The 13,964-nt window shown below is 44.5% G+C and overlaps 1 protein-coding gene across 6 annotated transcripts in view; it reads left to right on the plus strand.

Annotated features, from left to right (window-relative positions):
* The window catches only part of LARP1B (La ribonucleoprotein 1B), a 277,107-nt gene that overhangs the window by 184,654 nt on the left and 78,489 nt on the right, over positions 1–13,964 (plus strand). For all 6 annotated transcript variants that reach the window (XR_004538886.1, XM_033939051.1, XM_033939069.1 and 3 more), the window contains one exon: positions 11,856–11,982. Coding sequence is in view for 5 of the 6 variants with exons in the window: in XM_033939051.1 (XP_033794942.1) it covers positions 11,856–11,982 (127 nt within the window). In the remaining variant the exon portion in view is untranslated. The remainder of the gene's footprint in view (positions 1–11,855; positions 11,983–13,964) is intronic.

Genomic DNA, 13,964 nt, shown 5'->3' on the forward strand with positions numbered 1-13,964 from the left:
TTTCCTTTCATCTCTCTTTCCCTCCCCCTGTGGTTTTTAGCATCTCTCTCTTCTCATTTCCTCCGCTCAGATCTGATATCTCTGCCCCGTACTCTGGCATCTCTCTCTCCCCTTTCCTTTTCTTCTCTGGTCTTCCTTTATTTTCTGCCTCCATCTAAATTAAATTTTTTCTTACTATGCAGTCCTCAGTTTCCCTCTTTTCACTGTCTACCCACAGCATGCCACCCCTTTCCTTCACCCCTCCACTATCTCACTTAGTCTTATCTTCTTCCCCCATCCAGCATAAGTCCTTTTTCTTTATCCCTTCTTCCATCCAGTACGTGTTCTCTTTCTCCACTTCCATTCAGCATTTGCGCTCCCTTCTCCCCACTTCCCTCATCTGCCCTCTTCTATCTCCCTCTTGTCCCCACTTCCATCCTCTGCCCCTTGTCCCCACTTCCATCCTCTGCCCCTTGTCCCCACTTCCATCATCTGCCCCCTTCTCTCAATCTCTCCATCTACCACAGGCCCATCTCTCTCCCTTCCTCTCACCTCTCTTTCAGATTTTGGCAACAAGATGGGCAACGAGGCCCCCCCCCCCCGCGATGACACTCAAGATCGGTAACAGCCCCCCCCCTCCCGGCACTCAAGTTCGGCAAAGGGCTTCCTCTTCCCTGGGCATCAACAGCACTTCAGATCGGCAATGCAGTGCTCAGTCCAAAGCTTCCCTCTGACTCAAACTGCCTGGGCGGAAACAGGAAGCTGCGTCAAAGGGGAAGCTTTGGGCTGAGCACCACGTTGCCAATCTGAAGTGCTGTTGATGCCCAGGGAAGAGGAGGCCCGTTGCCGAACTTGAATGTCATCGCAGGAGGGGGGAGGCCTGTTGCTGATCTTGAGTGCCAGGGGGAGCCTGTTGCTGATCTTGAATTGCGGGGAGGGGCCCCCGACGCTGCCCATCGCCGTTGCAACCCAGACACTGATGGCCCCAATCCGATCTCGCCAGACCGGCAGGAATTTTCTGTGGACCGACACCGGTCCGCGGACCGGCGGTTGAAGAACACTGATCTAAGGCATCTATTGCCCTTAGGCCAGTTCTGATTCTGGGATGTTAGTGCTGCTGGAGGCCATTTCTTCTGTTACCTGAAATGAAACATGCAAACTGAAGTTGAGAAATGTTTGGTCATCTTGGTGAGTGGTGCATGGCGCTAGTGGTCCTCAGCCCAGATTGCCCAGAGATAAGGGTAGATCAGGAGGGAGGAGATCCAAGCAGACTGTTCTAATAAAACCCAAGGGTGCACACAGTTTGATGTCAGGACCACAGGGATAACTCTAATGTACATAGCACAAAAGAGAAAATGCTTGGAGATTCAAGGCTGATTTTTAAAAGTTCAGTTTAAGTCTATCTGGGAGCTAAGTTACAGATCAGGCACATTTATTTATTTATTCATTCAATTTTCTATACCGTTTTCCCAGGGAAGATCAGAATGGTTTACATGAATTTATTCAGGTACTCAAGCATTTTTCCCTGTCTGTCCTGGTGGGCTCACAATCTATCTAATATACCTGGAACAATGGTCTAATATCTGACAACTAAAATTCAATGCAACTCTTTCCTACCATTTGAGCTTAGTCTATGTTAAAATACTTGTTTCATTTCTATCTCGGTAGTATTGATGTCTGTAATGTACTTGCATAATTTTATTTTTTCATTTTTATTGGATGTAAACTGTCTAGAAGTATGATTGGGAGGTATAACAAATCTTTTAATAAACATAAACATTTTGGGATTAGAAATCGGAAGGAGCCTTATGTGCTGGGATGTGGGAGGCTGATATTCAAGGATGTCCTTGGGGAGAGACCTTGGGGTGATAGTGTCTGAAGATCTAAAGGCAGTGGCTGTTGCCAGAAGGATGCTGGACTGTATAGAAAGAGATGTAGCCAGTAGAAGAAAGAAGGCGTTGATGTCCCTGTACAGATCGTTGGTGAGGCCACACTTGGAGTATTGTGTTCAATTTTGGAGACCGTATCTGGCAAAGGATATAAGAAGACTTGAAGTGATCCAGAGGAAGGTGTTGAAAATGGTAGGAGGTTTCCACCAAAAGATGTATGAGGAGAGACTGAAAGCCCTGAAAATGTACACCCTTTGGCCTAGAGCAGGGGTGTCAAAGTCCCTCCTCAAAGGCTACAATTCAGTCAGGTTTTCAGGATTTCCCCAATGAATATGCATGAGATCTATTTGCATGCACTGTTTTCATTGTATGCTAATAGATCTCATGCATATTCATTGGGGAAATTCTGAAAACCCGACTGGATTGCAGCCCTCGAGGATGGACTTTGACACCCCTGGCCTAGAGGAAAAGAGGGACAGGGGAGATATAATTCAGACGTACAAATACTTGAAAGGTATTAACGTAGAACAAAATCTTTTCCAGAGAGGAAAATGGTAAAACCAGAAGACATAATCTGAGGTTGAGGGGTGGTAGATTAAAGAGCAATATTAGGAAAGTCTACTTTACTGAGAGGGTGGTGGATGCCTGGAATGCGCTCCCGAGAGAGGTGGTGGAGAGGAAAACAGTGACAGAGTTCAAAAAAGCATGGGATGAACAAAGATGGCTCTCTAATCAGAAAATAAAGGTATATATTGAAGAACTAAGACCAGTACTGGGCAGACTTGCACGATCTGTGTGACACAGACCATGCTGTTGAGGATGGGCTGGAGTGAGCTTCGACGGATCTCAAAGTCCCTCCTTGAGGGCTGCAATCCAGTCAGGTTTTCAGGATTTCCTCAATGAATATGCATTGAAAGCAGTGAATGCACATAGATCTCATGCATATTCATTGGTGAAATCCTGAAAACCCGACGATTGTGGCCCTCAAGGAGAGATTTTGAGACCCCTGTCATAGACTGTTGCTGCTAGTTATATTCAGAGGGCACAATTTAAAAAAAAAAAAACACACTGAGCAGCAAAGATAACTGGTTTATTGTAATCAATTGTTTAAGAATTCTCAGCTGGATCTAGTAAGCTAGGTTTTCAACTAAGCCAAACAGTCATTTAGTGTTGAAAAAAAGTCCATTTAGTTTAAAAATAAATAACCTTGATCCATCATCCATCCTTCGGGCACCCAATAACATGGGAAAAAAATCTTTCTTACCTGGGATGTCCCTGCACCCTTCCATGCCACCTAGAGTCATCCCAGGTTAAGCGAGTAGGAGGACTTGCTTCCTCTTCTCGATTTGACATCAAGGTTGTGTCCTATTGCAAATGTCAGAACAGGAAGAACAAGTCCTGCCAGCTTATCTAAAGTTGTGTTTGGTCATTGGGAGGGATAGGAGACTATAGCCATTTTGTTTTTAATCTCGCAGGTGCTGAAAGGGAGGGAAGTTGAATAGCGGTAAAGAAGATTTCTTTATCATTCCTCCAGACATGGGTTTATGCTCCTCTACCAGCGGGTGGAGACTGAGAACACACTGAATTCTTACAGTACAAATAGGCTGTGCAGTCTCTCATAGAATCAGTCTGCTCTCAGTCTCCAGCAGGTGGATGTGGTAAGCCTGTGCAGTCTTCTTTTAGGCCTTAGCAGGGTATGTTGGAAGGATTAGATGGTCTTTTTATTGGCCCCTATTTTTCTTCAGACTGAGATGAAGTCCCATCTCAAGTCCCTCCCTTCATTTCCCCCAACTCTCCACTTTTCTCTCTAGCCTCAACCGTACACCTTTCTAAGGGGCAAAGACTACAGTTTTGAGTGCCCGTGGGGGTTTGCTCCTGTTATATTAGTTTTATTTAAAACAACAAAAAAGACCCGAGGCAGTTCTTTTTCTTCTGTGCCGGTTTGCAGAGACTATGTTCATTCATAATTTTCTCTCCCATTCAGTTGCCGGTTTCATTCAGCCTGCCTCATAGTTCACAATGAGCACTTCTCACAAACCTTAGAAGTGCTCAGTGTGATCCTGCCAAGGGCTTAAAGTGGCCGGTGTTTGTTCTTTTTATTTGCAGACGAAAGGGGAACTCTTGTTCACTTTGGAGCCGGCCAGCTTGAGGGTTTCCCCGGCAGCCACAAAGGGTGCATCAGCCTTGGGCAGTGGGACGATCTAAGGTTCTCTAACCTCCAGCAGTGCTGGAGATACCCCAGCCATTGTGGCTGCTGGCAATGGGAAAGACTGGGCTTCCCTTACCGCCGAAGGTGCTGGGGATTCCATTACTGGTGCATTGAGCTTTCTGGGGATTCACATACTGCAGATTTGATTTTTCAGGCCTCTTCAGTGCCCATGGGCTTTTCTTTGGCAGGAAACGCTGCCGTTTTGGCTGAGTTTTCTCATGAATTCCTGCCTAGATTGGAGAGGCAAGAACAGATCTTGCAGGCCTCTTCCTCTGCTGGGGAGCATGTTTCTTTCCCGTCCGTGGGTTTTTACCCTGCTTTTGTTCTCGCCATGTACAAGGCATATTGCATGCATGCAGCTGGTAGCCCTGTCTCCTCTTTGGTGACTTAGGTCTCATCTTGGAGGCTTTCTGTGTTTTCACCAGTGTCTCCTAAATTACTGCGTGATTCATGGGAGGACGATGCATTCCTTGATGATGTTTTGTCCCCTGCTTAGAACCTGGGTCTCTGGAGACCTGCAGGACCCTGGGGGGGGGGGGGCAGATGATTCGGGTGGCTGGATGTCTGAGCCGCCCACAGGAGAGGATTTGTCTGTGGTACGCATCTATATTTAAAAGAGCTTATTCTTCAGGTGTCCTCTGTCTTGCGTTTTGAGGAAGACACCATAGAGGTTCTGCGGGTGGTGGATACTCTTCTTAAGGGGATTCAGATGGCTTCTCATTCTTTTCCCATGTATCAGGATCTCTGGGATATAGTGCATGCTCAGTGGAAGACTCCGGATGCCCCTTTTTGGCTGGTGCGGTTCATGTCCCAGCTTTATCCTATTCCTGAGTCTGATAGAGATTATTTTCAGTTTCTGGTTGTGGATGCTGTGGTTTTGGCCATTGTCAACGGCATACTGTTCCGATGAAGGGAGGTTTGGCCCTGAGGGACCCCCAGCACTGGAAGATGAAGTCTTTTCTTAAGCAGAGTTTTGACATGGCAGTTTTGGTGGTCCAGCAATGATTTGTGGTGGTCTGGTGGCCAGGGCCTGTTTCCGGTGGGCTGAGCATGTGTTGGATAGGGAGTCTAATGACTGGTCACTGGTGGATCAGGAGGTGGCTAAAATTGAACTGGGCTGCTCTTATCTTTCGGTCACCATGTAAAATTTGTTGCGTGCTTTGGCTAAGTCTATGGCCTTTGGAGTGGCTACTAGACGTACCTTATGGCTCCATGATTGGTTGGCGGACGTGGCCTCCAAATCCAAGTTAAGTAATTTTCTCTTTATGGGTTCTTTTCTCTTTGGAGAGGAATTAGACAAGCTGGTTCAGAATTTGGCAGACTCTAAGGTGCCTCAGCTTCCAAAGGTTAAACCTCGCCAGTCTAATAGAAGTGGTCTGGGTCGAAGTCATCTTCGGGAGTTTTGCCAGATCGACCTGGTCGAGTGTCTCCAGCGGGGCCTTCCTCCCACGGTCGTTTCTTCCAGAAGATGCAGTCCTTTCATGGTGCTCGCCAGGGAGGCCAGGATCCCTCCTCCTCCGCTCAACCTGCCCAGTGACAGTGCTCGGGTCCTTCGGGTAGACACCCGCTTATGGGAGTTCTACGGGGGGTGGTCCGAGATCACAACAGATCAATAATTTGAGACGGGTATGCTCTTGAGTTCTGCTGGCCCTTACCAGATATTTTTCTCTCTTTCTCTTGTCAGGCCTCTTGGAAGAAGCGGGCTCTTCAGAGGTTGGGAGAGCTCAAGGCACTGGTTCCTGTGTCACCTCCAGAGATTTTGCACCGGGAGGTACTCCATTTACTTTGTGATGCTAAAGAAATAGAGGTCTTTTCATCCTATTCTGGATCTGAAAGGTGTAAACAGGGGGTTCATGATCTCTATGCAAAAAGAAAGGACCTGGAAGTCTGTGATCTTGGCAGTACAGCCCGGAAAATTTGACTTCTCTTGATCTGATGGAGGCCTACCTTCATATTCCAATTTGGGACTCTCATCAACGCTTCCTTTGCTTTGAAATTTTGGGAAAGCACTATCAATTCTGTGCATTTTTGTTTGGTCTGGCCACAGCCCCATGTACCTTCACTATGGTAATGATGGTGGCGGCGGTGGCCTTGCACAAGAAGGGCATCTTGGTTCATCTTTATCTGGATGACTGGTTGATTCGTGCGAAGTCCTGAGAGCTCCTGAGTCACGGCCTGTGTCATGGAGTTGCTGCAGTTGTTGGGCTGGGTGGTCAACCTTTCCAAGAGTCAGTTGACTCTGTCTCAATAATTGGAGTATCTTGGAGTTCTGTTTGGCACCACTCTGGGGAGGGTGTTCCTTTCCGAGACCCAAGTTGCAGTTGCAGATTCACTCCCTGATGGATTCTCATTGTCCTTCGGATTTTGCCAGCCAACCAACCAGAAGGCACGGATGGAACACAAAGTAGCTCGCGAGCCAGCCAGGGCTGAACCAAGGCATCCAACCCTAAGTTTCCATGCTCTGTTCTTCGATTGAAGAAGTGCCTGACCTTCCGAGTTCTCTGTTGAAGCCATCAAGTCCATCCTGTACTGACCCCAGCGCTGTATGATCAGACAGAATGCGTTCCACGAAAGGGAACATTCTTCCAGATACAGGACTTGTCGACTGAGGAAGTCTGCCTGAACGTTATCGACTCGGCCACATGTGCTGCCGAGAGAGACAGAAAATGCAACTCTGCCCAGTGAAACAGCAGGCAAACTTGCTGGCCCAAGGGAGCTCTTCTTCTGCCGCCTTCATGATTGACATAAGGTTTCAAGATGTACAATAAAATCTATTATCAGCATACAATAGTATGAAAACAGAGGATTAAAAACAAAACATATCATTACTGGGGATTGGTCAATAAAATCATAAATACATACACCGAACAAGCAAAGTAAAACAAGAGGGCTTTGTCTGAGAATACTCGCATCACTTTTCCTTCCAGAGCGAGCTGGAGAGCAAGTAACGCCAGCCAAATCACCTTAAGCTCGACGATTAATCGACCAATGCCTCTGATGTGGAGTCCACTGCCGCTGAATGGAGTGGTCCCTGCAATGAGTCATGGGATAGGAGATAATGTCCTATTATAGACTGAGAACTGGTTGAAAGACAGAAAATAGAGTAGGTTTAAATGGTCAATATTCTCATTGGAGAAAGGTAAATAATGGGGTTCACCAATCACACTACATTACCCTTGCACAGCTAAAATTTTTATATAGGCATACAAGCTGTGGATCAATTAATGGAGATGAAAAAAAACAGCATAAATCACTTGCACTAAAGGAGGAAAGCCTGAGAACTCTGTTAGGGAAGAAGGGGGTAAATCACATCATCGGCATAAAAACCTCCTAAGGTTTATGTTATACCTGATATTAAAGCAAATGTTAATTGGAATTATCAGATTATCACCGTTATTGCTATTAGTGTCGCTGAAAATATTCACAATTGAAGTTATGGCAAAAAAAACACTATAATGCTGTTTTTTTCATCTCCATTAATTGATCCACAGCTTGTATATTATGCCTAAATAGTGGGGTTCCCCAGGGGTCTGTTCTGGTACTGCTTCTTTGTAACAAATTTATCAATTGGCGGTTTTAAGATCATCTGGAATCATTGGTATACGTACATTAGAAGATATTTTATCTAATGGTAAGCTGCTTGAGTTTTCACAGTTGCAAAATAAAGGTCTTAGTAAATCACAAAGTTTCAAATGGTTACAATTGAAGCAGGCCATTCAGGCGGGGTTCCCTGAATGGAAAAATCTCACTAATCAATATAGCTTGGAATTCTTATGCTTTCAGGTGGTTTTCCTGGGGCACCAGGCTGCACAGTGGTATAAATTAATATCTGGATTTATGAATAAAAAACCAAAAACTGGTCTTCGGGACATTTGGAGCATTGAGATCAAGCATCAAATTACTGCATCTCAATGGTCACGAATTTGGTCTTGGAGGATGAGATGTACAGTGTCTGCATCTATGAGACAAACTTGTTTTTTTTCTGTTACATAGAGCTTTTTAGACCCATGTTCATTTACAAAAATTAGATAGCTCTAAGTCGAATAGATGTTGGCACTGTCATCTTGAGACTGGGACTTTATAAGGGGCCAAATAAATAGGTTGTTAGAAAATCCGGTGGGCTTGACATACGATACTATTTTATTTCGCATGTCAATGAGAGCGAAGTCAGATTTCTTTAAAAAAGCAGTAAGCTTTTGCTTTTTTTGACTGGAGTTGCCATTCAACAGATTACGTTCAATTGGAAAAATTGGAGCAAATTAAATTACAGTTTTTGGTGGAGTTCTGTATGTCATCTTTATAAAATGGAAAGAACATTAGCCATACAGAGGGGAAATTTTGGTAAATTTTGAGATGTTTGGGGACCATTAACAGAATTTTGTAATGAGTAATAAACATTTTCCCTTAATAAGATAATTGAAATGAGGGGATAGGGAGGGGTGGGATGGGTTTCTAATATTTTATTAAAATTTGGATTTATAGGAAAGTATATTGTATAATATAATATAAATGAATGATTTTTATGTGATAGGGATGGGAAGGGGGAGGATAAATTTCATGTATTTAGTCAAGTGATGTTTTTCAATTCAACTGTTATTTTTTGATGCACTTGATGTAAGTTGTAAAAATGAATAAAAAATTTTAAAAACAAAAACATATTTATCAATGATCTAGAGATGGGATAATTAAATTTACCGATGACACAAAGTTGTTAAAATTTGTTAAATCACAAGAGGATTGTGAAAAATTGCAAGATGACCTTATGAGGCTGGAAGACTGGGTGTCAAAATGGCAATGATGTTTAATGTGAGCAAGTGCAAAGTGATGCATGTGGGAGAGAGGAACCCAAACTGATGCTGGGTTCTGTGTTAGGAGTCACTGCCCAGAAAAAGGATCTCTAGGTGTCATTGTTGAGGATATGTTGAAACCCTCAGCTCAACATGCGGCAGCTGCTAAGAAAGCAAATAGAGTGTTAGGAATTATCAGGAAAGGAAAATAAACATGAAAATATTATAATGCCCTTGTATAACTCTATGGTAAGGCTGCGCCTCAAATATTGTGTGCAGTTCTGGTCGCCATATCTCAAAAAAGATATAGTGGAATTAGAAAAGGTTCAAAGAAGGGTGACAAAAATGATAAAAGGGATGGGACAACTTCCCTATGAGGAAAGGCTAAAGCGGCTAGGGCTCTTCAGCTTGGAGAAGAGATAGCTCAGGGGGATATGACAAAATGAGTGGAGTAGAAAGGGTGGTTGTGAATCACTTGTTCACGTTTTTCAAAAATATTAGGACTAGGGGACATGAGTTGAAGCTACTAAATAGTAGATTTAAAACAAATCAGAGAAAATATTTATTCACACAACGTGTAATTAAACTCTGGAATTCATTGCCAAAGAATGTGGTGAAATCAGTTAGCTTAGCAGAGTTTAAAAAATGTTTGGATAATTTCCTAAAAGAGAGTTCATAGGCCATTATTGAGATGGCTTGGGGAAATCCAGTGTTTATTCCTAGGATAAGCAGCATAGATTCTGTTTTGCTACTTGGGATCTAGCTAGGTGCTTGGGACCTGGGTTGGCCACTGTTGTAAATAGGATACGGGGCTTGATGGACCTTTGGTCTGTCCCAGTATGGCAATTCTTATGTACCTTGGCTGGAGAAAACAGCTGCCATTTGCTCTGAGAGCACACACTATTAGAGGTGTGGCATCTTCATAGGCGGAGACAAGGGCAATACCTCCTAAAGAGATTTGTAGAGAGCTGTTTGTAGATTTGTAGAGAGAAGTTTTTATAGGGTGGATGTGGCAGCCAGAGAGGATACCGCTTTTGGGTCCTCGTTATTAACGGCAGGCTCATCTGTCCTGCCTTAGACTCAGGAAACTGTTTTGGTGCGTCACCTATTGTCAGAACTCATATGTCCTTTGCCCCAGAAGGTAAGATTAGGTACTTACCTCAGTAATCTTCTGAAAAAGGACCTGTGAGTCTTGACACCCCGTCCTATCAGTTACTGTTCAGACAAACACATGTGTCTAGAGCTGGAGATATTCTCCTGTCAAGATTTAAAAAAAAATGCAGTAAGTGAGACTCTATGATCTCCTTAAGTTTATTGCTGGTTGCATTTTGATGAGTGGTTGCTGTTTTTCCACCTAAGTTGTTTAACGATGTTGTTTAGCCTTGTTAATTGTTTCTTACAGATCAAAACAGAAATGTTTTAGCAGGGAGATTCCTACTACTTTGAAAAATTGCAAGCCATGGAATCGAGGGTGATATACTCATGTGGATTAAAAACTGGTTGGTGGATAGGAAACAGAGAATGGGGGTAAATGGACAATACTCGGACTGGAAAAGCATCACGAGTGCTTGAGCCCGTGCTCTTCAACATATTTATAAACGACCTGGAAATTGGTACGACGAGTGAGGTGATTAAATTTGCAGACAATACAAAGTTATTCAGAATAGTGAAAACACAGAAGGATTGCAACGTGACATAAACACGCTCGAGGAATGAGCCGTGACATGGCAAATGAGGTTTAACGTGGATAAGTGTAAGGTGATGCATGTCGGTAACAAAAATCTTATACATAAATACAGGATGTCCAGTGCAGTACTCGGAAAGACCCCCAGGAAAGAGACTTGGGCGGTGGCAAAAAGGGCAAATAGAATGCTAGGAATGATTAAGAAGGGGATCACAAACATATCAGAGAAGGTTATCATGCCACTGTACCGGGCCATGGTACGCCCCCACCTGGAATACTGCATCCATCACTGGTCGCTGTATGTGAAGAAGGACATTGTACTACTCGAAAGGGTCCAGAGAAGAGTGAGAAAAATGGTTAAGGGACTGGAGGAATTGCTGTACAATGAGAGACTAGAGAAACTGGGCCTCTTCTCCCTTGAAAAGAGGAGACTGAGAGGGGACATGATCGAAATATTCAAGATATTGAAGGGAATTGACTTAGTAGAGAAAAAGAGATTGTTCACCCTCTCTGAGGTGAAGAGAACCAGAGGGCACTTGCTAAAGTTAAAAGGGAATAGATTCCGTACAAACGTAAGGAAGTTCTTCACCCAGAGAGTGGTAGAAATCTGGAATGCTCTTCCGGAGGCTGTTGTAGGGGAAAACACCCTCCAGGGATTCAAGACAAAGTTAGACAAGTTCCTGCTAAACCAGAACGAAAACAGGTAAGGCTAGAGTCAATTAGGGCACTGGTCTTTGACCTAAGGGCCGCTGCGTGAGCGGACTGCTGGGCACGATGGACCACTGGTCTGACCCAGCAGCGGCATTTCTTATGTCCTTATGTTTCCCCCTCCTTCTTGTTTCTCTGTTCTAGTGCTGTTTGATTGCTTTGGTACACCCTGAAGGGAACTCTACAGCACAGGAGAAGGATGCAGAGCTGAAGAACGTAAATTTCATCCTTCTTCAATCAACTCGCATGTATGGGAATATAACCTATTGGCAAGACTCCTTTAAGAAAGATTATCAAGGTAACTTAGACCTCCATTCCAAAGTCCACACCAGCTGTCTAGAAAAAATGTATTTTATGTATTTTATATTTTTATTGTAAACTGCTTAGGTTTCCTTAGAGATAGTCAATGTATCAAATTAAATAAACCATAATCGTGTATATTTGAATGAGAAATACACATGACACGCCAAAGGATCCACTCTTCTTGATGTGCTTGAGAAAGGAGAGGAACTTGGTATAATCAAATCCTGTAAAGTAAAGCCACTAGTCCTAGGAATAATGGGTAGTTAATTCTGTTGTTTGCTTCCCTCCCTGTGCAGCAAGAGGTCGAAAACTTCAAGAAGCTGAATCTCATCAGTAAAGAACAGTTTGATAACCTGACACCAGAGCCTCAAGTTGGGCTGAATCAGGAAGAATCTGCACAAGAGCTGCCTCAATATCTGCAAGGTAGGAACATGTTTGACTTTCAGGATCCCTGCAAAGCAGCTTTATATTGTAGGACCTACTTCAAGGCTGTGTTCTACTACTTGTTGCTAACATTGTCCTCATCTAGCAAATTTAAAAAAAATGAAATCGTAATGGCAGGACTCTGAATTTTAATGTAATTCCACCATTAAGCATCTATCTTATGCTTTGTTCAGGATTCACATCATTTTTCTTCTCACTATTAAGCCAGTGCTTCAAACTTTCTTTTAAAGTCCACATCCACCTTACTGTTCTGTACATCCTTTAGCATCACTCCACCTTCACTAGGAAAGGAAGTGCGCTTGGTCACTTGCTCTACTGCGGAATCTACGTTTGGCTGCACAAATAGCTGTTGGAAGTATGGAGCCATAAGATAGAGCCTAGACAATGGCCACTTCTAGAGAGCCTCCAGGTGACTCCCTTTGGTCAGTGACTAAGGAGGTGATGTCCGGATGAGCAGGAAAAAAGGTCATCTGTGTTTTAGTGGCACTCGTAACGGAGCACTGAGAAGTGGAGGGCTGCTGGGCATCAAGCTTCAACGCAGAGAGTGTGTCGGAAATGGCACATGAAATGGAAGCTGATGTCAAAAGGGATCATCACTGATCTGCAGCTACTCCTTCCTCCTGACCTCTGTACCCTGAAAGTGATCCCAAATCATCCACAGATGTAGAGGAGCCATGTGATAATAAGGGCATGGTAAGAGACTTCCAATCCCAGTTCTGTTCTGAAGGATCCACTGACATTAGGAGCCAGCGTGTTATGAGGTGGAGATGCCTGCTTGGGGAAAGGATCCCATTGAGGCAGAGCCATTACGCCAGTAAGCAGCGCAGCATTTCTTGGACCTGTTAAGAAGGCTTTTCATAAAAGGCTGACAATCACAAAAGCCTTGCACCTGAGGACCCCTGTAAGATTCCAGACTGGGGAATTAAGCTCTCCTCCACCAGGGAGGGCTTCTTGCACGTTAAGGAAGGAGATCTTACTATGTTTTCCCAAAAATAAGACAGGGTCTTATATTAATTTGTGCTACAAAAAATGCACTAGAGCTTATTTTCGGGGAATGTATTTATTTATGTTCATGTACAACAATCATCTGTCCCTTCCTCTTCTCCACCCAATTCTTCCTCTTTCCTTTTTCTTCCACATCCCCCCCCCTATGTTCAGCCTCATTCCTTGCCTCTCACCGATCCCTTGTGCAGCAGCTCCAAGGCATCCAAAAACAACAGCAGTGTTTTGAATGGGCTGCTTGGGCCTTCCCTCTGCAGCATCTTTCTATTCCTCCCATCCCATGTCATCAGTGATGCAGCAGAGGGAAAGCCCCGGTGGGGAAGGCTGCGAAGTAGCCCGTTCAGAGTGTTGCTACCGCTGCTGTTTGGAGGCTTTGGAGTGGAGGTATGTCAGGCTTATGATGGGAGGTTCGGTGGGCTTCCACTGCACAGAGGGATAGGAGGGATAGAAAGACACTGCAGAGGGAAGGCCCAGCCCTGGCGCGGAAGGCTGTGAATGCAGCCCGTTCAGAGCGCTGCCGCTGTTTTTGTAGGCCTCGAAGCTGCTGCACAAGTGGATCAGTGAGAGGCTGCACATGGGGGGGGGGGGTAGAAGAAAAAGGAAAGAGGAAGAATTGGGGTGGAGGAGAGGAAGGGAGAGATGATTGGCAAATCAAGCAGCACTAGTGTCAGGGATGGAGTCAGAGAGTGTCAGGGTGGCTTTGGGGAGTCGATCTTAACTAGGGCTTATTTTTGGGTTAGGGCTTATTTTCAGGGAAGCACAGTATTTTGGGAGGAGGCTTCAACCTGATACTGACCCCACATCTGGACAATACAAGGGATGGAATAGCTTACAGTCGCAGAACGAGACAAGCATTCTGATCCTTTGTGGACACTTTGGGCTAGATCAGTGGTTCCCAACCCTCTCCTGGAGGACCACCAGGCCAGTCGGGTTTTCAGGATAGCCCTAATGAATATGCA

The sequence above is a fragment of the Geotrypetes seraphini genome, chromosome 1 (genome assembly GCF_902459505.1).
Source record: "Geotrypetes seraphini chromosome 1, aGeoSer1.1, whole genome shotgun sequence".
Taxonomy (NCBI): Eukaryota; Metazoa; Chordata; class Amphibia; order Gymnophiona; family Dermophiidae; genus Geotrypetes; species Geotrypetes seraphini.